Here is a 21,235-nt window from a genome sequence, read left to right as displayed (position 1 = left end):
AACAGGCAGGCTTCACCTCTGGGGACACCCGTCTTTTCTGCAGAGGAGCAAGGATAGCAAGATCTAGCACACAGGGAAGGGTAAAGTTGGCTGCATCTCCATCCCTCAGCCCCACCTGCCTTATAGCCCCCTCTCTTCAGAGTCCCAAGTCGCCCTCTATCCTCGGAAGAAGTGACTGGTCTCCAGCCCTCCGCACTGCACAATGGACCCCAAGGATGTGAAGCTGCTGCAGGTCACACACGTCCAAGTCCCATGGGCTTCTTCCCCCCCCCCCCCCCCCCCCCCCGCCTCCTCCACACCGGCTTTGCTGGCCCTGGAATCTCTGGAAAAATAAACTCGAGAGGTGAAAAGTTGATCCGATGTCTTGGTGGGGGTTTCTTGTGTGTTTTCTGGCAGGCATTTTGAGAAGTGGCAAAGGAGGATTTTGGTGTCCTTTCTTTCATCCTATTTCCTCTTCTGATGTCAAACAAAGGATGAGAACCCGGCTATGGGTGCCCGGGAACCAGGGGCGAGGCTGCTGGGGGGACGGTAGAGGGTGCTCTGCTGACTTGGAGGGTTTGGGGGGTTTTGAGGCGTAGGAGTCCGGCTGGCTTTGGGCCGGAAAAGGCTGCCCTGCTGGGTGCTGTTGCTATTGGGGACAGTGACATGGTCAGGTTCGCCAGAATCACTCTCTGTGTAGCTGTAGGCCTGGGCCCGAGAGATGCCTTTCTGTTGGCGCCGCCACGAGTTGTAATAGGTGGGGTCACTGATGTAATGGTTGACGAAGGAGTGGGCCTTCTGAGGGTTCGTGTCCATTTCGTACTCGCTGTCGCTACCCTAGGAGGACAGAGAACCAGAGGTGTCAGCGTTCTTGTGAGGTCAGGGCTCAAGGGCACAGCATTCTGGATCCATTCTCAGTTCTGCCTCTTTCAAGCCTTGGGTCTTGAACATCTCAACCCCTCGCTACCATCGCTACCACAGTGTCCCTTCATGTCCCCCTCCCTCTCCCTTCAGGGAGAGCCAGGATGAGATGTCCACCATCAAGTGTTGTCCAGGATCAGAGGCCATCTTTTCCCTTTGTGGTACTAAGGCTTGAAAACCAGGGCCTCACTCATGCTAGGCAAGTGTTCTACCGCTGAGTCACACCCAATCCCCCTTTCTAGTTTTTCATTTTGAGACAGGGTTTCCCTAGGCTGGCCTTTGACTCACTTGTATTCTTCCTGCTTAGCTTCGTGATAGCTAGGATTTCAGACCTACACCACCGAGACAGATAGACCAATACACCCAAACCCTAACCTTTATTCTTCCCAGTTGAAATAAAATTCACTTAACATAAAGTCAAACATGTTAAAGTGAGCCATTCAGCACTGTTTAGTCTGTGACGCTGTGAGCCATTAGGTCTATCCAGCTCCAGGTATTTTGATCATGCAAAAGTACAACCCTGGATCTATTAAGCCCTCTTTCTCTATCCCCCCACCTCTCCAACACACTCACCCTTCTCTTCAGGAACACTCTATATTTTTGTGTCTAGTGTCTTCTTTTAGTTCATTGGTTTTTGAGAAAAGGCCTCGTTATTTAGCCCAAGATGATCTAGAACCTTCTATATATCCCAGGGTGGTCTCCAGGGTCTGACAATCCTCACACCTCAGCCTCCTGAGTGCTGGAATCACAGAAGCCATGCCCAGCTGCATCTGGTGTCCTTGACTTGGCACAATGATTTTAAGAACAGTTTTCATTTCTGAACCCTGACCATTCATGACTAGATGCTTCTTCTATCAATTTTTTTTAAAGATTGATTTAATGTGTATGAGTGTTTTGCTTGAATGTATGGCTATATACCATGTGTGTGCCTAGTGTCTACAGGTCAGAAGATGACAATGAATCTGGGCATTGGAGTTATGGACAGTTGAGAGCCAGCCATCATGTGGGTGTTGGGAATTGAACCTGGGTTCTCAGCAAGAGAACCACTTAGCCACTGAGTCGTCTCTCCAGCCCCCAGAGACATTCTAACCTGGGCCACCCCTGTACTCTGTGACAAGAGATTAAGTTTGAGCTAGATTAAGAGTTGGGAAACCCTGGGGCGGTGAAAACGCAGGTGCCCACCCGTTCGTGAATCAGGGTAAAAGCAAGCTGAAGTCAGGAAATCATGAAAATCATGTCGACAGGGGCTGGAGAGACGGCTCAGCAGTCAGAGCATCTCCCGCTCTTCCAGAGGACCTGGTTTTGGGTCTCAGCACCCATGTCATACAGTTCACAACAGCCCGTAATTCTAACTCCAAGGACTCCGATGCCCTCTTTTGACTTCTCTGGGCTCCTATACTCATGTGTATGCGAATCACAGAAACACTTGAAAAAGAGTTTTAAATGCTAAGAAAAGCTCCAAATTCTCCTGTGATGACTTTGGAGGTCCTCCCTGCCCCCCCCCCCATAAGCTATTCAATTATTCTTAACTCTGCTATGACACTCTGCAGTTCTGTGCACATGCGTCTTCTGCAGGAGACAAGTCAATCTGAATTGTAAACTCCCAATTGTGGAACTAAAATTATCACCCGCTCCTCCCCCATCCCCAGCTTCCAGCAATGTTTTGAGAGGGAATAAGACAACAGATGGAGACTCAGGGGAAGAGACCAGCTTGGATGGTGGAAGGCACACTTAGCGACTGCAGCTCAGAGGATGCCACCAAGGTTGCCTGGCTCCTCCCCAGCCAATGCTTTGCCTTCCTTATTCCTGCCCACCAGTGTCCCTAGCTGCCCAGTTCACTACTTATGCCAACCTAAGGAAAACATGCTTGTCAGGGAGAGTGCTGCCAACAAAACCCAACTTGGCCAACACCAGTGAGTTTGGGGTGACCCCCTGCATCCTGTTTGACAGTGGAGAAACTGGAGATGGCTTTGTTCCCTGAGACATAGGAGATGGAACGCACGAAGTGTTCTAGGGACAGTCTTCTGTGACATCCAGACCCTTGAGAGAGGCAAAGATATGATGTCTTCTCAGGCAGGTGCTCCTGGGGAGGCAGGAGCTGCTGACCTGGCATCTCTGTAATGAGTGTTCACACCTCTGTTCTTCCACTAGGAGAATGCTAAGGCTGCCTCAGTGTGCATGTTGCCAGAGTACGGACACCATGTAACACTGGTGTTTGTGAGCACTAATGCTACATGGGAAGTGTCACCATGTGAGTGTCCATGCTGTGCCAGTACTGAGTCTATGGGTTCTGGTGTTGTGAGTACTGATCTTACGTGGGTACCAGTGCTACTGCTGCAGGGCACTGGTGCTGTGTGAGTACTGATGCGTGAGTGCTACCGCTGCAGGGCACTGGTGCTGTGTGAGTACTGATGCATTAATGCTACTGCTGCAGGGAACTGGCGCTATGTGAGTACTGACGCTTCACAGGTACTGGCGCTGAGTGATAGCTCATGCTACGTGACTGAGCACTGATTCTGTGACTACTATGTGAGTATTAATGCTGCATGGGTACTGATGCCGTGTAAGCATCTGTTCTGTGTGAGTACCGATGCTATGTGAAGGAACGTGGACGCCGAGGCCCAATGAGTACTGCCGATGCATAGGTCCCGGTACTATGTACTGATTGTGTGCTGAAGCCCCGTTGTACTGATGCACAGGCATGCATGATGTAAGGGGCTGTTGTTGAGTGCTGAAGTGGACCAAGTGCAGAGAATGAGGGAGGTTTTTGCAGGGACCTCAGCTCAGATCACCCTGATTTTCTGAAAACCACACTTGCTCTTAACTTGCCCTTACTCCCACCTGGATCTCCTAGAGGGGAATGAGAGCCCCCTCCCCCCCCCCCCCCCCCCCCCCCCCCCCGCCACCTTCTAGGGAGACAAATGCTCCCTAGACATCTGCTAATTTACTTCTCTGGTTCACCCCTCCTTTCTATCCCTCCCCTCCTACCTACCCCCTGCAGCCCCAGCTTCTCCCTTTATCCCCCTTCAGTAGCCATCTTCCCCGGGAGGGTAGAGCCTACAATGGACAGGTCCTCAGTCAATTCTCCATGGATTCAAGACAGCACAATGTGAGCCATGAGTGTGTGTGTGTGTGTGTGTGTGTGTGTGTGTGTCTGCCCAGCTGCCTACCCAGAACAAAAGACATATAGACAGGAGGGTTCCATATGCTGAGGCCAGGCTAACAATGCCTTGCTTGAGGAGGGAGGCTGGGGGTGATGGTGGGGGTGAGGTGGGGGTGGGGGGTAAGGGGTGGGTAGGGTATCTCTCCTCCAGAAGGATCTGGGGGTATGGAGTACCAGGTTAGGTCTCTCCACTAGCTTCCTGTCTTGAAGAGTTTGCCACCATTTCTAAGACTTCTAGAATTTTGGCTAGTCCCAGCCCACACATGTGTGTGTGTGTGTGTGTGTGTGTATTTTGAGGACAGAGGTGGGTTCTTCAGAGACTAAGAGACTGGAAGTGATCCCCTCTCTCATCTGGGCTACCAGAGGCTCCATCCTTCCTGACCACATTCTGGGCACAGGGCATTGCCCCTGCCTCTTGAATGTGCTGACCTTTGCAGCCAAGTTGCTGCCTTCTGCAGGGGCTGCAGACTTGGGGATTCGAGTGGGCTGGGGTGATGCCATAGCCCAGTCACTGAGGAAAAGCCCCAGAGCAGTGTGTGCCACTCCTCTGAGCCTCTGGGGTGAGAGGTGGTGTCCTGGCCCCAGCTAGCACGTCTGCAGCTGCCACTCAGATTTTCAGCTTGGGGGATCGGTCTGTAAAATGGTAGCTTGTGGCCAGTCAGTCAAAAGGAGTCAAAGCAGGCAAGGGTAAAATAAAGTAAATGGTATTATTGGGGAGAAAGCGGCAGGGCCGGCGCTTCAGTGGGAGGACTCAGAGCCCCCTTCGGAGAGATCAGGAGGAGCCAGGGATTGGAGGCTGTTTCAGTGATGTCACCAGAACGGGGCAGCCACCCGCTAACCCACAGTAGGTGGGCCTGGTTTGGGGATCGGGTGGGTCCTCTCTGGCTCTTCTGGGGCCAAATCTGAAAGCCTATTTGGCGACATCATCTCAGACTACAGACCAGCGGAGGCTATCTGTTGAACAACTTCTGGATGCCTGGCCCTCTGGGACAGCAGCCCTGACAGATGGGAAGGCTAGAAGAGAGGGTGCCCCGGAGGTGGGGTCGGAGCTGTTGGCCAGCCCCTCCCCCAGCTCCCCAAGGCCAAGGAGGAAAGGGGGTGGTCTTTGCCTCAGACAAACAGAGCAGTTCCCGCCTCCACCTCCCTGAACATCTGTTTCTTCTCAGGGTGGGGGCAGGGGGTGAGAATAGGGAGCGTGAGGGGGACCAGGGGCTCCAATGACAGCTTTCAGCTCTCTCAGGAACTGAATGCAGCTTCCCAGGAGCGGGCAAGCACAAAGGGGGCTTTCAGGGCCCGGCCTGTCAGGCCATCAAGTGACTGCTTCAGTTCCCTGGCCTCTTAACAGCTCTTCAGAGCCATTCAATCAGCAATTCCCGGGTCTCATGAGCAGGAGGGCAGATGCCAGGCTGGGGGATAGGAGTGGGGGAGGGACCCAGACGGAAAGCCAACCCCAGAGCAAAAGCTGAAACCCAAAAGAGGAGACAAAGCCCTTTGCTTCTCTGCTCATCTGCAAAGGTATAGGATGAGAAGTGACCCAGGGCTTTGAGACATGTTTGAGATCTGAGACTAGGCAGACGCGTGTGTGTGTGCGTGTGCGTGCGTGTGTGTGTGTGTGTGTGTGTGTGTGTGTGTGTATGTGTGTGTATTTTGAGGACACAAGTAGGTCCTTCAGAGACTAACAGACTGGAAATGACCCCCTCCCTCATCTGGGGTCCCAGGGGCTGTGTCCTACCTGACCACTGTGTTCTGATCCTGAGCCTCCTTGGATGTGCTGAACTCAGAGGTAGAGTTGCTGCCTTCTGCAGGGACAGCAGCCTTGGGGATCTGAGTTGGTTAGGGTGACACCATGCTAAAGGGGCTCCTAAGAATTGTCAGAGGACTCCACTGATGTCCCCTTGGAGGATCATTTGTCAGAACTCTGGGCTCCCAGAGGGAAAACAGCTTGAAATATGTCAGCTTAGACAATGTCAACATGAATTCCCAATCTGTGCCCTTGCAGGCAAAGTGGTGGCCTACGCTGCCTAGCTTTCAGGGATGTCTGTGGTCGGTGGTCTTGAGGGAGCTTCCCGAGATAGGTCTGGGGTGGATGTTGTCCTCAGGGTCGGAAGGATGTAGACTGAGTCTCAGTGACCTGCTCTCCCGAGCTCTGTGACCAAGAGCTAGATGCTTGACATCTCTATTTCCAAGTCTCTGCATTCCCAAGTGCTACGTGGGAGATCAACCCACTACCACGGTGGGGCTGTTGGACGCTAAATGAGATGCATAAGGCAGGGGGCTTAGCATGGAAAAGCCATCCACAAGCTTTTCTGCCCTAGAGACCATTCTTTTTGGGCTAAGGAGAATGAGAGACAGACAAAGCCTTAGCTGACCCTAATTCAGGGATGGCTCAATCAATGGACAAGAAACAAAACCGGACAGAAGCATCCTAGACATTTGCAGCAGGCAGAGGCCATGCAGGAGGGGGACCATGTACCTGACTCAGATCCACATGGCTCCTTCTGCGCCTGGCCCAGACCTGGACACACCAGTTCGAATGCCAGCTTCTTCTGGGACCCCTGTCCCCACCCCCTGCATCCCTCTACTGTATGCCTTTGGGCAGTGACCTTAGGTCTCTTTTCCTTGCTTCAACTTCTTCAAACCTTACAGGAAACAGGGAGAAGTTTGGACATCCCATTCTTCCTACAGTTAGTCATTCTGGTCCCGTGATGGTTGGGTTAGAATTGAAACACGTGGTTACTTATGCACAGGTAGCCTTCCAGACCCTGACAGGGACATCACAAAGACTCTTAGTCTGCACTTAGCTCCTCAATGTGCCTGACCTACGTCAAGTTGTACTAGGGAAGGTAAAAAAGGGAGTTGGGGGGGGGGGTTATGTGTGATACCCCACCCCCACTCACTCTTTCAATTACTGTATTAGCCTAGAAGTGGTCATCACGCCACCAGTACCGTCTAGGGACTCTGAGGACCAAGCAGTATCGTTCACCCCCAATTCTTGGAGCCCATCCTGACACCTAGGAAGTGTTCCACACACTCAATAAATGTCATATAGGATATGATTGGTCCAACGCATTTTCTTTATACTTTTCCACATAGATTTAATTCTTTTCAAACGAGCTTGAAGCCGCCCAACCATGCTGGGAGCTGGAGCTCAGAATCAGAAGGCACACGCGGTGGGCTCGGCATCTCTCTTCCACTGGCATGTGTTTGTATGCTAAATACGCGTTTTTTTTTTTCCTCCTGCTATTTTGAAAATGGAGTTGGAATGCAGCCAGGCTGCATTTTGAGACAGTCCATCAAACACGCCACAGGCAAATCTCTTTGCGCGTGCCTTAACTGTGCTCAGGGCTCCTTTCGCTAGCATCTCTAGAGGCATGGCCCTGGGTCCTTGCAAAGAGTCCGTCTCTTCCTCTCGCCCTTCACCCACGTCACGTTTGGTGGCTTCTCTCACATGGCATCTCACTATATACGCTTATTTTTAAATCAAATTGATGCTTTGTTTATGAATGCCTCACAGGAGAGAGGCTGGATGCACTCGTATCAGCTTTGGAGAACGGGATTTGGGAGGCCTGACTCACAGTATCAGCCAGGCTGCCCATACACGCTCATGCACAGGAGACCTGGGGAAGGGGGGACAACCCAAAGAGGCAGTGATTCTCTGAAAGCCAATGACACTGAGGGGGAGTGGTTGCTGATCTTCAGGGACCTGCATCTGTCATCTACCCAGGACGATCATTGGGGTGGATATGCTACATTCTCGACCCTGACTGATCACCCAGGGAGGGTTCCTAGATGTGTGTAACAAGGGTGTCAGAGGGATAAGGTCAGCTGCTGTACATCCAGGTCTAAACCCTGCAGATCCCAAGGAGCACCTGGCGGTCACAGCCATGTCTCCGTCACCTCCACGTCCTGAGAGCAGTTTCAAGAAACGAGCCGGAGGCCAGTGATGTGGTTCAGGGGTGAAATGCTTACCTAGCATCTGGGGGACCCTAAGTTCCATTCCCAGGACCAGAGAGGCAGGAAAATCTGAGAGAAATCAGAGACAACCCCACCCTCTATGAATCTGCTGGAGCTGCCCTAAGCCCCGGGATAATGCAGAAACACAGTTCCCACGGCTGCCAATCCTAGAAGTATAGAAGAAAGCCATCCAGATGAATCAGGGTCCTGTGTTCCTGGTAATTACAGAGTGGCAAAGCTGCTTGCCTGGGGTCCCTTTGATGACACTTAAGAACCTGGGGATCTGGCTATTTACCAACAGCCAGGCAAACAGTTTATATCTTAAGGGATGCAAGGGCCACACATAGGATAGGTGTTCTCTTACACCATAGTCTCGGTGTCTTCCCGGGCACTTCTGTCTCTTGAGATGCCAGGGTTCTAGCACAGCCTCCTGGAACCTGGGTTCTCTACAGTGGCGCTAAAGCCAAATGCTTGGTTTTCAAGAACACTGTGAAAACCTGGAAGGCCTGATTCCCACTTTGTGCCTTTTCCCGAGCCTGTGAGGAGCCAGGCGCTGCATGGCTCAACTTCATCTCGCTCAGTGTACCACGCTACCCACTTCGGGCGTGTGAAGGGTTTACTAAGAACCCTTCTAGTCACAGGGTGCTAAGAGACAGAGTGGACTCCTTGCAGGTTTAGGCATCATATCATAGCCCAGTGCTGCCTTTCAAATGAACATATCCCCACTGTAGGCCTGTGGGGAGATGGGACTATCATCCAACTGTGCAAACAAAGCTCTGTGGAGATGTGGGAGGGTGTGAGGGGGGCAGGAGTGTTGAGGGTGTGGGAATAGCGTTAGTGCCTAGAGCACGTTTTGCATTTATTCTTTTTTTTAAATATTTATTTATTTATTATGTATACAATATTCTGTCTGTGTGTATGCCTGCGGGCCAGAAGAGGGCACCAGACCCCATTACAGATGGTTGTGAGCCACCATGTGGTTGCTGGGAATTGAACTCAGGACCTTTGGAAGAGCAGGCAATGCTCTTAACCTCTGAGCCATCTCTCCAGCCCCCTGCATTTATTCTTTAATGGTGGGCTTGATTATATTTCCTCTTCCTGTTTCTTTTCTTTCTTTCTTTCTTTTTTTTTTTTTTTAAGAAACTCTACAAGTTATTTATAAACATGACCTAGAGGGAGTGGAATGAATGTTTGGTTCCTTTAGATGTCTCACTGGAAAGATTGGGAGACCCTTAGCATGCTAGATAAGTACTCTTATCCAATGAAGAACATGCCTAGCCCTTCCTCCTTCTCCTTTTTTTTTTTTTTTTTTTTTTTTTTTTGTTTTGTTCTGTTCTTTGAGACAGGGTTTCTCTGTGCAACAGTTCTGACTCTCCTGGAACTCGCTTTGTAGACTAGGCTGCCCTCGAACTCACTGAGCTCCCTCTGGTGCTGGGATTAAAGGCCTGCACCACCACTGCCTGGCCCTAGCCCTCCCCCACACTGCACTCCTTTAGTTAACTCTTTATCTTCAGCACCAAGGTTTCTCATGAGTCAGAGTTACTGAGAACCCAGGACACGGGGTAGGGGAGGGAGTGCAGGCGGGGGTGGGGGAGAGTTTGGTAAGTGTGGGAGACCAGGTTCTCAGGTCTCAGGTGATCATACTGGGGCAAACTCTGAGCAGGGCCGGAAGTGGTGGCAACTGACCTATGAATGACTTTCTGAGAGCTTCTCCAGGCCCTTTGGCCTTTATAGCATGAGCCAAAGAAGAAAGGGAGGGGAGGAGAGAGGGAAGGAGGGGGAGGAAGAGGGAGGGAGGGAGGGAAGGAAGGAGGGACGAGGGACAGAGGGAGGTTGGCCATGTGATGAGACACTGTTCGTCCCTTCATCCTCATTTGGAAGCAGCCACACTACCTGTCCGGGCACTGACCGAACCCTTGTGCCCCTCACCTGGGAGTCGGAGATTTCCGAGGGTTTCTCTGTCAGGCTGCTGCTCTCGGCTGGGATGAGGTCATTGTACTTGGTGACATCTTCATCAGAATAGTGCAAGCTGCCTGGACTGGGCCTGGGAGGGGACCTAGGGGGAGAAGGGAGTGGGGCAGAGAGGTGGCCTCAGGCAGGTTTGGAGGAACACAGTCTACAAGACCACCCCCCCATCCCCCCCCACCCCCAGCTTCCTCCTCGCTGTGGCCACACTGTGTCAGCCCAGGCCCTACAGAGAGAGGCTTGGAGGAAGAGGAGGGAGAAAAAGGATGCCACACTAATGTTCTTGACTATATGGGACAAACGGTATGTGTGTCTGTGTGCCCAGGCACACACATCCGTGCACAAACATCACTGTGAGAGCAGTTCAGGTTCAGTTTGGGTCTGGTTTGGTGAAAACAAGATTTTTCTCATTCCCATGGGGGCACAGGAACATGTGAGCCTCTATGTGTGTGTCCTGTGAGTAGGAGAGGCAAGGGGACAAGGGGAGGTGTGACCGTGTGTAAAATGCCCCCTTGTTCCCTGAGGCAGGCTCAGGAGCTTGCTCAGTGGGGCTGTGGTAGCCATGCTGGCCTTGGGTGAGTTTAACCACAGCTTCAAATGCCTCTTTCTTTGGAAGGCTGGATTGGCGAGGGATGAGAGCCTGCCCGCTCGCCCTCAGCCTTCCCCTCCGCCCCCTTGGCTTACCCCTTCAAGAGGAGACAGAAAGAGGCTTTGTGAAATTCCCTCAAGAAGCTGCCCCGCCTCCCCCAGTCCGCTGCCTCCAGTGAGCCGTGAATGTCAATATGGCTGAGGCTGGAAACAGGAGTCCCTCTGGCTGTGGCCCCAGCCTCCTTTGAGCTTCTGGAAGCACACAACTGCCTGGATCCTATCAGAGGAGGAGCAGGCGGATCCCAGGAGCATTCCCTGCCCTTGCAAAGGGGCAGCCTGACGGCTCCAGGGAAGCAAATCCAGGAGAGACTGGAGTCATGAAGAAGTCAGGAGTGGGAGTTGGCTCCCACCAAGAGCCTCTACTTTTTCCATTACTTTGGGCTTTTGAGAAAGGGTCACATGTAATGCAGGCTGGCCTCAAACTTTATGGAATCCAGGGATGCCCTTCAAGTCCTGATCCTCGTGGCTCTGCCTCCTGAGTACCTGCCAGGATCACAGGTATGGGCCACCACATCTAGTTTCCACAGTGTTAGGGACCAAAGCCAGGACATCATGCCTGGCAGGCGAGTTCTCTGCCAGCTGAGCTATACCCCAAGGCCTTTCCATGCTGTTTCCAGAGGCTGAAAGACGGTGGCAGGAGGACACCCTCAAACAGAAGTAAGTCAAGCTTAGGGAAGAAGAAGAAGGTTTTACTCTTCCCTTGCTAAGGAAGGCATAAGCAACAACGGACCAGTCCCTGGTACCTCCCACTGGGTGCTTCGCGGGGTCCAGCTCGTCTCTGGGATATACAGCCATCTCTAAGGCCAGTTACTAGTGCAATGGACTCCAAACAATTGTAAGCTGGCTTCTACAAGGCTGTATGTTTCTGCATTCTGCAGCCATCAGCAGAACTGTTAGTACCCGCCCACCTCCTCGTGGATTTTCTAACATTCCCTAAGCTGTGGCTAGGTTTGGTGGGACTAACACAGACCCCTGGGGTGCTGCTGGGGTCCTCATGACCTTCTGCTGGCCATTGGCAGCCCTGAAGCTCGGATGCTATTTCCCTGGACGTGGAAGGCCAAGCGGGCATTGTATGTTCCATGCTCCTCCTCAGCTGGCACAAGAGGCCCTCAAGCCTCTGTCCTCTGCACCCCCACCCCCCGCACAGACAGTACCTGGTATATAAGCCATTCTTCCTGCAGAAAGAGTTCTTTACAGACAGCCGCCGGTTGTTGAGCTCCAGAGCGGGAAAACTGCTTTCATCCAAGCTCAGCATCTCCCCATGGCCAAGGGCTCCTGACTTGGTATTGCCTCCTAAGGATGGGGTGGTGGGCAGGATTGGTACCCATCAGACAACATGGCCATTCCTTTCGAGTTCCATTCTCTCCCTTAGCCTGGATGCTCCTTTTTCATGCTTGTTAGCATCAAGACCCAGGTTAGAACTGGAGGTTGGGTGGAGGAATTCCTGGCTGTTCTACCTGAGAAGATGCATCACCAGGAAAGAGACCTACCCCCCTCCACCAATGGGAAGGAGACCCTCAAGAGTCAAGTCTGCCATTAGGGGGTGCAGGCTGGCTCACCTGAGTCTGTCTTCTTGGAGTACTTCTTGCTCTGACCTCGGATGATGAGTACGAAGACCAGAAGCAGGATGAAGATGAGGCCCACGAGGGCTATGACAACCAAGAACCACCATTCCTCATAGAAGGGGCTGGCTTTCTGGGCTGCAATGGGGCAGGGGGCAGCGTCAGGATCAGGGTACTCCATATCTTCCTGCCACAGACCTTCCTGTTTCATTTGGGGTTCCACCAACTGTTCATGGGTGTTATGGGTAGATGACGCCTGTGCGCTCTGAGAATTCCAGCTTTGATCTGTAGACCAAGTTTTGCCTGGAGGACTGTTTTGAGCAGAGTTTTATGGTTTAATTGATTAAGAATCCCCTGGATTTATTAAGGAATAGTGCTGGGATTGATTAGTGATGTCTGTCAGGGGATCAAGAAGAGAGAGAAGCAGTATATTAGCTGCTTTTGTTTTTCACTCTCTTGCCTTGGGCAAAGAGACTTTGATAGACAGATTCTCATTGTGTGGGAAAGGATACTTTTCTGGCATTTAGGAAGTCTGGGAGAACTACCCTCAAATTTGCAGTTTTTCTTTCTTCCTTCTTTTCCTTTCTTTTTCTTTTTCTTTTTTTAAACTGATGGCAGAAAGCCAGGGAAGTGTGGGTTTTTTAAAATGCCTCTGCCAGGTAGGGCTCCCTTTCTACCAAAACTCCCTAGTAATTTGCTTCCTGTACCCAGAAACTCCTAATCCATGTCACTTCCAATGAGGAGATGGTTCTTCTATTCTTGTCTCAGACTCTTTGTTTTCTATAATTTGGTGCTCTCATCTGGGCATAGGAGAAAGTATGTGGGTGAAAAGAGGAGATGGGTTGCTAATGCCCCATGAAGGGCAGAAGCACAATATGAGCTGAATTTCTACCTTCATATTCCAGTGGTCAGTGAGTGACCAGGGTGTAGGCCTAGTGTCCTGTATGGACCTAGAGCTGAACTAGATGAGAGGAATGAAAGAAAAGGGGAGGGGAGACAGTGAACATGGCCCACCTGGGTGCCACTCAGTGAGGTCTCAGACGGCACCAGGATTAGCTCATGGCCCGCTCGGGAGCTGTCTTTTGGGAGTGGGGTGAAGTGGCTTCCACGGAAACAAAGTTTATGACCTGGCTATTCCATGGCCTCCACGTTCCCCTCGGAACATTGAGCTATATCAGGCTTGGGAACCAGAGTTCACAGTTAGAGGGACTGAAGGACAGACTGACAGTCTGTTTGGATGACAACCTTGATGCTTCCGCTGCCCAAAGTCTGTCTCCCCCCGTCCCCCCGCCCCACCGCCAAGCATGTCATCAGGCTCTCCAAGGGCTCCAATCTGTCACCCTCAAGGCTGGTACCTGGCACAGACTGAGAGGGGCTGCTGGGAGTGCCAAAGCCGTAGTCATTGACTGCGATGACCCGGAAATCGTAGCTCACGCCTGGCTTCAGGATGTCCATGCTGAAGGTGTAGGAAGTCACCTCCTTGGGGATGTCCTTGATGAGGATGTCCCAGAGCCCCTCGTCTGCAGGAGCACAGAGAGGAGGCGCTGTGAGGTGGAGGAGCCTCAGATCCCCCCCACCTCATCTGGTTCTCGCTGCACCTCCCCGACCAGGTGCAGCGAGATGGGATGGCCCCATCTGGTCAGTGGCTCAACACTGTGCCTGAGCCTGACTCTTAGGAAGTCTTGTGGATGTCTTAGAGGTAGATACCTTCTGGGAGGGGGGTGTCTCTTAATCTTTTCTTTAAAACTAAAACATTTGAAAGCTTGTAAAAAAAAACAAAAACATTGTGCGATAAATTCTCCAACAATCAAAGCAATACAGCCTGAGCTCCCTAATCTGAGAAGCTAAACTCTAAAAGCGGCATGCCTATGATTTTAGCAGTCTGGAGGTCAAGGAAAGAGGACTCCACGTTTGAGGCCAGCCTGGGGCTGTACAGGGAGACCTAAGAGAATGAAAAATAAAATCCTAAATGTTCCCAGACAGAAACATTTTGAGACCTGTAACACAGCAAGTGGAAAGACCACACACGATAAAACTTTACGTCACACACAAAGTATTAAAATAGTGTATAAAATTAATTTTAGGCTAAGTGTATAAGGTGTATCACACAAGGAAATTTATGTTTAGATGTGGGTCCACCCAAATAATATATATATGTGTGTGTGCCTGAACACGTGAAACCATGTCTGGGTTCCTTTCTATCACTCTCTCTCCACCTTTCTTTTGAGACAGTGCCTGTCATCAAATCTTGAACTCAGCAATTGGCTAGACTGGCTGATCATGACCATGGGGATCCCTGCTTGCCTCCATCTCCCAGTACCAGGGTCCCAGATTCATCCTCAGTTTCTCCACGGGTGCCAGGGGTCCATGGCCAGCAAGCACTTGGCCTACTGGGCCATGTTCCTCACCCCATCATTGGTATTTTTGAGTAACTACTTGGTTATTGCCTACACTATTTAATTTTAATGGGTTTCATTTTGTAGCCCAAGCAGACCTGACACTTAAATTCCCCCTGTCTTAGTCTCCTCTCTTGTGCTAGCACACTTAGTTACCCGAGGGTCTTTTTGTTTAATCTCCCAGGCTTCGAAATCCACTCCTGGCTTGTCTTTGTTTCTTTATAAAAGGTCACTTAGCTCAGACACCTTCCCAGTGTGTGTTAAACCAAGGATTGCAGACTTTCCCCAGGGTTTGTCATAGTGTTATCAGTAGCTCAGTGCATAGTTCAATGTTTCATTCCCTGAGATGTATTGGGGTTCAGTACCTCATGTAACTACTGTAAAACATGAAGATGCCTCCACACCCCCAAGCTGATGCTCCTGTGTAAGGCAACCCAACTGGGGATGGTGGTGTGAGTTTTAAATTTTCAAGCCCACAGCAATGGCAGGAGGTAGGAACTGCCGTTCCTGTTTGAGAGATAAGAGAACCAAGGCTCAAAGAGCTTAACTCACCTTCCCAAGGTCACACCGCCATGGGTAGCCGGTACCCTGGCATTTTCTACTGAGTTACCTGACTCAGCCTGGCATTGAATTTCCTCCTGGTGGCCAGGAAAGTGCTGGGTGTAACTGGTGTTTACTAATAGCTGCTGCCTTCTAAAAGCTGAGCCTCCTGCCTGCTGTTTGTACCCCCCTAATTTACCCCCCCCACACACACAAACAAAGGATGGGATCTGGGCAGTGAGAGAAGCTGCTGGAATTGTCCCTCAGTGGCCTCTAGTCCTCTGGTCAGCAGATGTATATGTTGGGGGGGGGCAGTACATAGGCCGGTCAGTCCCCGAGTGAATCTCCCCTGGCTCTGTTCTGCCTGGCAGCTCTCTGGCTTGAAGCAATTAGTATGTTTAGTTTAGTCTGTGTAGAAAGAAGTGCAGCACCCGGGCATGGTGGTACACGCCTTTAATATCAGCACTTGGGAGGCAGAGGCTGGCGGATCTCTGTGAGTTCAAGGCCAGCCTGGTCTACAGAGCGAGTTCCAAGACTGCAAAGGCTACACAGAGAAACCCTGTCTCCAAACAAACGAACAAACAGTAACAACAAAAGCCCCCACAGCAATGCAGAGCTACTTCATTGAGGACAGCTTGTTAGCACAGAGGGAGGATAAAAGAGGGGGCAGACAGCCCAGAGGGGGATACCCATCTCTGAAAGGCAGTTCACTTTCTAACAGTTTTAGGGATTGTTCTAGCATCCTCCTGGCTCCCTTCCCCACTTTCCAATCATCCTGCCCTCCCTGGAGCCTCTGACTTTGGCCCTTCTTGGCACGCCACTGAGTGCTGGCTCAGTCTATCCTCTGTGACGCCGGTGTGCACCAAGTCACAGCCCCCAAACTTGGAAGGGCAGTGGCTCATGCTGGGCCTCCCAGGGAATGCTGGAAGATCAACAAGCTGAGCTCCAGGGCCAACATTCCACAGCCTGGCATCAGGTGGGCGGAATAAGCCGGCACAGGCCTTGGTGAGGAGGTGCACGTGGAGGCCTCTGGGCCAAGGCAACAGCCGGTGCTGGAGGTCCAGGGAGGGACCATCTGGAGTTGGGGGAGAGCCAGCGCCACCTGTGGCGTGGGTGATACGGTGGATCTGAGGTCTCTAGATGCTTAGCTACTCTGGTTAGTGTAAGATAAGGGCAATGGTGTGTGTTGGGGGTGGCTTCCAGGAACTCCCAGAGTAAATTACTCTTCGTTATTGGGGTGATGAACACCCAGCTGCCCTGAGGAATATAAGGCCTGTGGTGGGGACGGTTCAATTCTCCATAAGTGTGATGGGGAGATGCTTAGCCAGCAAACTGCTTGCCCTGCAAGCATAAATAAAGATCGGAGTTCGATCCCTAGAACCCAGGTTTTGTTTTGCTTTTTGTTTTGTTTTTTAAAGTGGGACGTGGGTACAGTGGTAAGCATCTGCGACCTCATGGCAGAGACAGGAGGATCTCTGAGGCCTGCTGAGCATCCAGTCTTAGCTTAATTGGGTGAGTTCCAGGCCAGTGAAGAGGCCCTGCCTTGTAAAACAAGGTGGATAGCACCTGTGGAATTACACCTGAGGCTCACCTCAGTCTCCACATGCATGCACATTTGTAGCAACTTCTCTCTCTCTCTCTCTCTCTCTCTCTCTCTCTCTCTCTCTCACACACACACACACACACACACACACACACACACACACGGTCAACTACCGATAGGTTCCTCTGCCTCTGACTATAATTCTCATTTGGGTAACAAAGACTTATATTTCTTAACTTCTGTCGCCTAGGCACAGGTCCTCTGAATACAAAGAGCAAGCCTGCAGCTCTTGGCTGACTTGGGCCACTCTGATTAACTTGGAAACCTAGCAACAGAGGGAGCTGGAGCCTGGGAAGCAGGTGCAGGAACGGGCGAGGGTGAAACAGGAGCGGAGAGCAGTCCCCCTCAGGAGTGACTTATCAGCCGCTCTCGTCCTGATGCCTTTGGAAGTCCTTGTGATTGGATTTCAGGCTTGACAGGAGACGTTGGTAGAACAACAAGAGCTAGTCACAAGTAGGACACGGGTATTTAACCAGCATGAGGCAAGCCCTTGCTTTCCTAGTTTCTCTTATGTCTGTGTGTGCATGTGTGTGTGCACTTCTGTGTCGAGGTCGGAGGTGGAGGTTGAGTGTCTTTGTTAATTGCTCTCTACCGTATCTTTTTGAGACAGAGTAAAACTAGCAGACTCTAGGGGGTCCTCTCATTTTCATCAGACCAGTGCTGGAATTACAGGTGGGCACCACCATGTATGGCTTTTTTACGTGGGTGTTGGGGATCTGAATGCAGATCCTCGTTGCCCGCATACCTGATTGAGTAAACCATTTCCCCAGCTCCTCCTCTGGCTTCTTGAATGATCTTCAACCTTAACTGGTCTGTACGAGGTGTTAAGCTTCACTTGCAATAGCACACGGGCTTTCACAGACGGAGGACAGACACAAGTCCAAGGGTTAAGGGCAGGAGGAAAGCAGGAAGTGGGCCACGGAGAGAGAACAGCCTAGCCTGGGTGGGCATACCTGACGGCCTGGCCTCTATTACATAGCGCGTGATGGGTCCTTTGCCAGGATCTCCGCTGGACCAGTGGATGGCAATGGCTGAGCTGTACCGAACGATGATTGGCACTCCTGGTGGTCCTGGGGCACCTGCAAACACCCCCCAGCAGATAAGGGCATCTGTAGAACCAAGAATAGCCACCCTTTCCAACAACCTTGTGCTGGTGGGAGGGGGTTGGACAACCAGACCAGCTCTAGCCACAGCGCCTCCAGGACCCCTGCAAATGCTGTGTCTGAAGAGGGTGTCTAGGCCTGCCAGGGTGTGATGTGACTACCGTTTCCCCTGTTTCCTTACACCCCACATTCCGAATCTCAGGTCAAGGTAGGGTGTAAGTGATGATCAGTCAGAGGGCTGAGGCATTGAAGTGCAGCCAGACCGCATTACATGATTCATTCATGGACTCCTTCAGGGGTGGGTGCCTCAGCTTACCCATCCACGAGGGCCCTTGTGGAAGAAAATCCTGAAAGGAGGAATCATAGTGGGCAGCAGAGGTGAATGAACTGATGGTGAACATGCCCAGAGATGAAGGTCCCTCCAACATCTCCTTCCCTGGCATGGGATAATGCCTTCCCTGTCTCTTACTTGAAATCTCCTAGCCCCACATGCGTGTGCTGTTAGGTTAGGTGGGAGAGAGAGTAGACTCAGGCCCTAGGAAGCCTAAAGAGGAGAACTTAGCGAAAGATATGTCTAGCATACTGAGACGCTGGAGGGGGAAGGTAGAATAAGACCCGGGAGGCAGGTTTCATTGACACAGGACTGGGCTAGGCATCTGTCTATACGGTATCCCCACTACTTCACTGGGAGTGTGCCAGTATAAACCTGGTACCTGCCATGTGACTCCTGCCACGTGTGGTCCCTCCCCACCATGCCTGTTTCCCACTAGACATGGAGTTGGCCATCCCTAGAGCATAGCACACAGTAGGTGCTTTCTATAGGCTCATAGTCCCAGGGGTTGAGGCAACACTGTGTGCATGACTGCAGGCTAGTGGCCTCTGGCTGCCCAAGGGATGAGGGCATGAGTCCAGCATCTCACCAAGGCCCCTCTGGGGCCCAGGAGAGCTGGTCAACTCAGACAGGACACCGGAGGCTCCTCACCCAGCTGGATATCGCCAGGCCCCTATATCCGGTCCTGAAGGCGCAGTTTTGGGGGGTCCCATTTTCTTCCTCCCTTCTTTCTCTAAGGAGCATCCTGCCTGCAGCCCATGGAGGGGAGACACGACCTGAGAGTGGGGTTCAGGCTGTGGTGGCCTTCAGAGTCCTTGCTGTTCACTCTGTATAGGACATCGCTGAGGGAAGGGTGGCCACGGGTTTTCTGCTAAGCCAAGGGCGGCTGGCCCGGCTATTGTCCCTCATAGATCCCTTCTTGCCCACACCAGCTGGGCAAGGTTAGTTTTCTTTCTTGGTACCCTCTATCCCTTCCTACTTCCTGGCCAATAGCTTCCCTACTCCGTACCACTAACTCCAAACCCTTTAAATCCAAAGTTGACTGGTGTCAGATGGCCTGCCCTTTACTTCTCTTTATTAGCCAGCTCTCTCTCTCTCTCTGCCTTCATGTCTCAGGAAGCCTCAGGTGAGAAGCAGAGCTGCGGCAAATGGGCCAGCAGCCTCCCATAGGACTGCAAACCACCTTCTTACCGAGTGAGAGACGGGGAGCAGATGTGGCAGGGTCACCAAGGGGTGACAAGCCACCAGCAGGTAGAAGGCAAGAGAACAAGGGCTCTTCAGCCGTGTTTTTCCAGGGCCCAGAATCACATGGCCTCTGGAGAAAGATCATTATCTGCTGCTGGCTGTGGGGCAGGGAAGGGGGGGGGGGAGGTGGCCTTCTAGTGGCCTTCGGAAGGAAGTGGGCCAGCAGGATGCTTCCTCAAGAGAGGGGTGGAACAGCAGGGTTGCTTAGGAGGTGGTTTTCATGTTCAGAGTGGGAAAACCTGAACCCATGACAGGGCCTGTGGAGCTGAAACTCTGACTGCCCCAGGGTTCTGGGTGGAAGGTGGAGGAGACAAAGGTCAGGGGCAGTGAAAGAGGTGATTGGGGGAGGAGCTGAGGGTTAGGCACTGACAGGGAACTAAGAAGTGGCCTTCTGGGTATAAAGGCAGAGGGGAAAGGGGGTCTTGGGTGTTGGAGACACTGGCCTGACTGTGAAGAGGAGAGTTAACGGAGGTGTCAATGTTGTCATTACCTCCAGGGTGGAGGTCAGAGGAGATGCCTGCATCTCATGGCAACCAGAACCTCTGTATCCTCCCAGAGAGTGTACATTTGGACAAGTGCTGAGGGGTGAGTCTTCTGCACCCTACTCTGAGAGCCCCTGCTGGGGTGGAGGGAGGGAGAGGGGGAGGCATGCGGAGGTGCTCCTGGCCAGCCCAGAGGAGGCTTGGACACCTGCCAGGCAGCCTGCTTCCTGGACAGAGGTGACAGAGGCTGAAGGTTAGAGAAGAAGAAAGACAATGAAAGCAGGGTGGGCGTGGGGTTCACTCTTGTAAACCCAGCCCTTGGGCAACCGAGGCAGGAGGATCGTAAGTACCAGACCAACCTGGGCTCTATAGTGAGGCTCTATAGTGGGGCAGCCTGGGCTGGTGTATGGGTCTGCTGGTGATGAGAGGTCTGGGTCTCTCCAGGCTTGGGGCTGGAACAGCCTGAGGACTTGGATGCTAATAAGCAAGCCAGGGATGGGTGAGGAGAGTGGAGCTGACAGGAGGAGGGACAAGGAGGGAGGAGGAGTCAGGGAAAGGAAGAGGGAGGGAGGGGGGGAGAGGGGAGGGCCGGGACAGGAGTTAGAAGAGTAAGCTCTGGGCTTCCCACGGTCTTCAGCTCTGGCTCTGGAGCTCTGGGTCCCCTCCTACTTGGAGGGCTGAGGACACAGGGAGGCGTGGCATCTCTCCTACCTTCTCCAGGGCCCGTGGTGATGTTGGCTTCAATCTCAGGCCCGTAGGTGAAGGTCTTGGCTTTGATGCGGAAACGGTAGGTCATGCCCTCAGCCAGGTCCTTCACCTTCAGCCACAGTGGGCTGTTCCCCTTCACGTCCACTGTCACAATCTTGCTGACCCCTGTGGGGAAGGACTGTGAGCAGGGGCTGTAGTCGCTGCTCAGAGCAGAGCAGAGCCACCAAGGCCACCGGCAGCTACTGGGAAGAGGTGACAGTTGTGGCCCCAACCCCTTGAAATCGGTTGAGCTGTCACTCAAGTACATGTGCTGCCAGTGCCGTGTCGGGAGCACGGCTCTGTAAGCGAGCTCAGAAAAGATGGCTCTCTGGTTAAGGTACCAGGAGGAAAGCTATGTCCTGTCTGCCCAACCCAGAAGAGCCACAAAGTCCCCACCCTCTCTCACTTCTATGCCCCACATCAGCCCACCCCCACCCCAACATCCCATAGAACTTGAAATCTAGGCACCCTCAGTTGGGAAGTTCTGTGACGACCACCCCCAGAATTGGAGCTGGATGGCACCTAGTGACTCCACCAACCCCAATTCCAGCCCCACTCCCAGTCCTCGTCCCAGCACTAACCCTATGGTCCTCTTT

The 21,235-nt window shown here is 52.2% G+C and overlaps 1 protein-coding gene across 3 annotated transcripts in view; it reads right to left on the bottom strand.

Annotated features, from left to right (window-relative positions):
- Nucleotides 1–346: 346 nt before the first annotated feature.
- The window catches only part of Sdk2 (sidekick cell adhesion molecule 2), a 276,319-nt gene continuing 255,430 nt past the window's right edge, over nt 347–21,235 (bottom strand). For all 3 annotated transcript variants that reach the window (XM_087909821.1, XM_087909823.1, XM_087909820.1), the window contains 7 exons: nt 20,604–20,765; nt 17,685–17,810; nt 13,548–13,712; nt 12,190–12,330; nt 11,785–11,923; nt 9,947–10,073; nt 347–816 (listed from right to left, as the gene is read on the bottom strand). In XM_087909821.1, coding sequence (XP_087765947.1) covers nt 463–816; nt 9,947–10,073; nt 11,785–11,923; nt 12,190–12,330; nt 13,548–13,712; nt 17,685–17,810; nt 20,604–20,765 — 1,214 coding nt within the window. In that variant the 3' untranslated portion in view covers nt 347–462. The remainder of the gene's footprint in view (nt 817–9,946; nt 10,074–11,784; nt 11,924–12,189; nt 12,331–13,547; nt 13,713–17,684; nt 17,811–20,603; nt 20,766–21,235) is intronic.

The sequence above is a fragment of the Myodes glareolus genome, chromosome 9, assembly GCF_982192425.1.
Source record: "Myodes glareolus chromosome 9, mMyoGla1.1, whole genome shotgun sequence".
In the NCBI taxonomy this organism is placed as follows: Eukaryota; Metazoa; Chordata; class Mammalia; order Rodentia; family Cricetidae; genus Myodes; species Myodes glareolus.
Note: the sequence above shows the minus strand (reverse complement) of the source record. Positions and strands in the feature narration are given on the sequence as shown.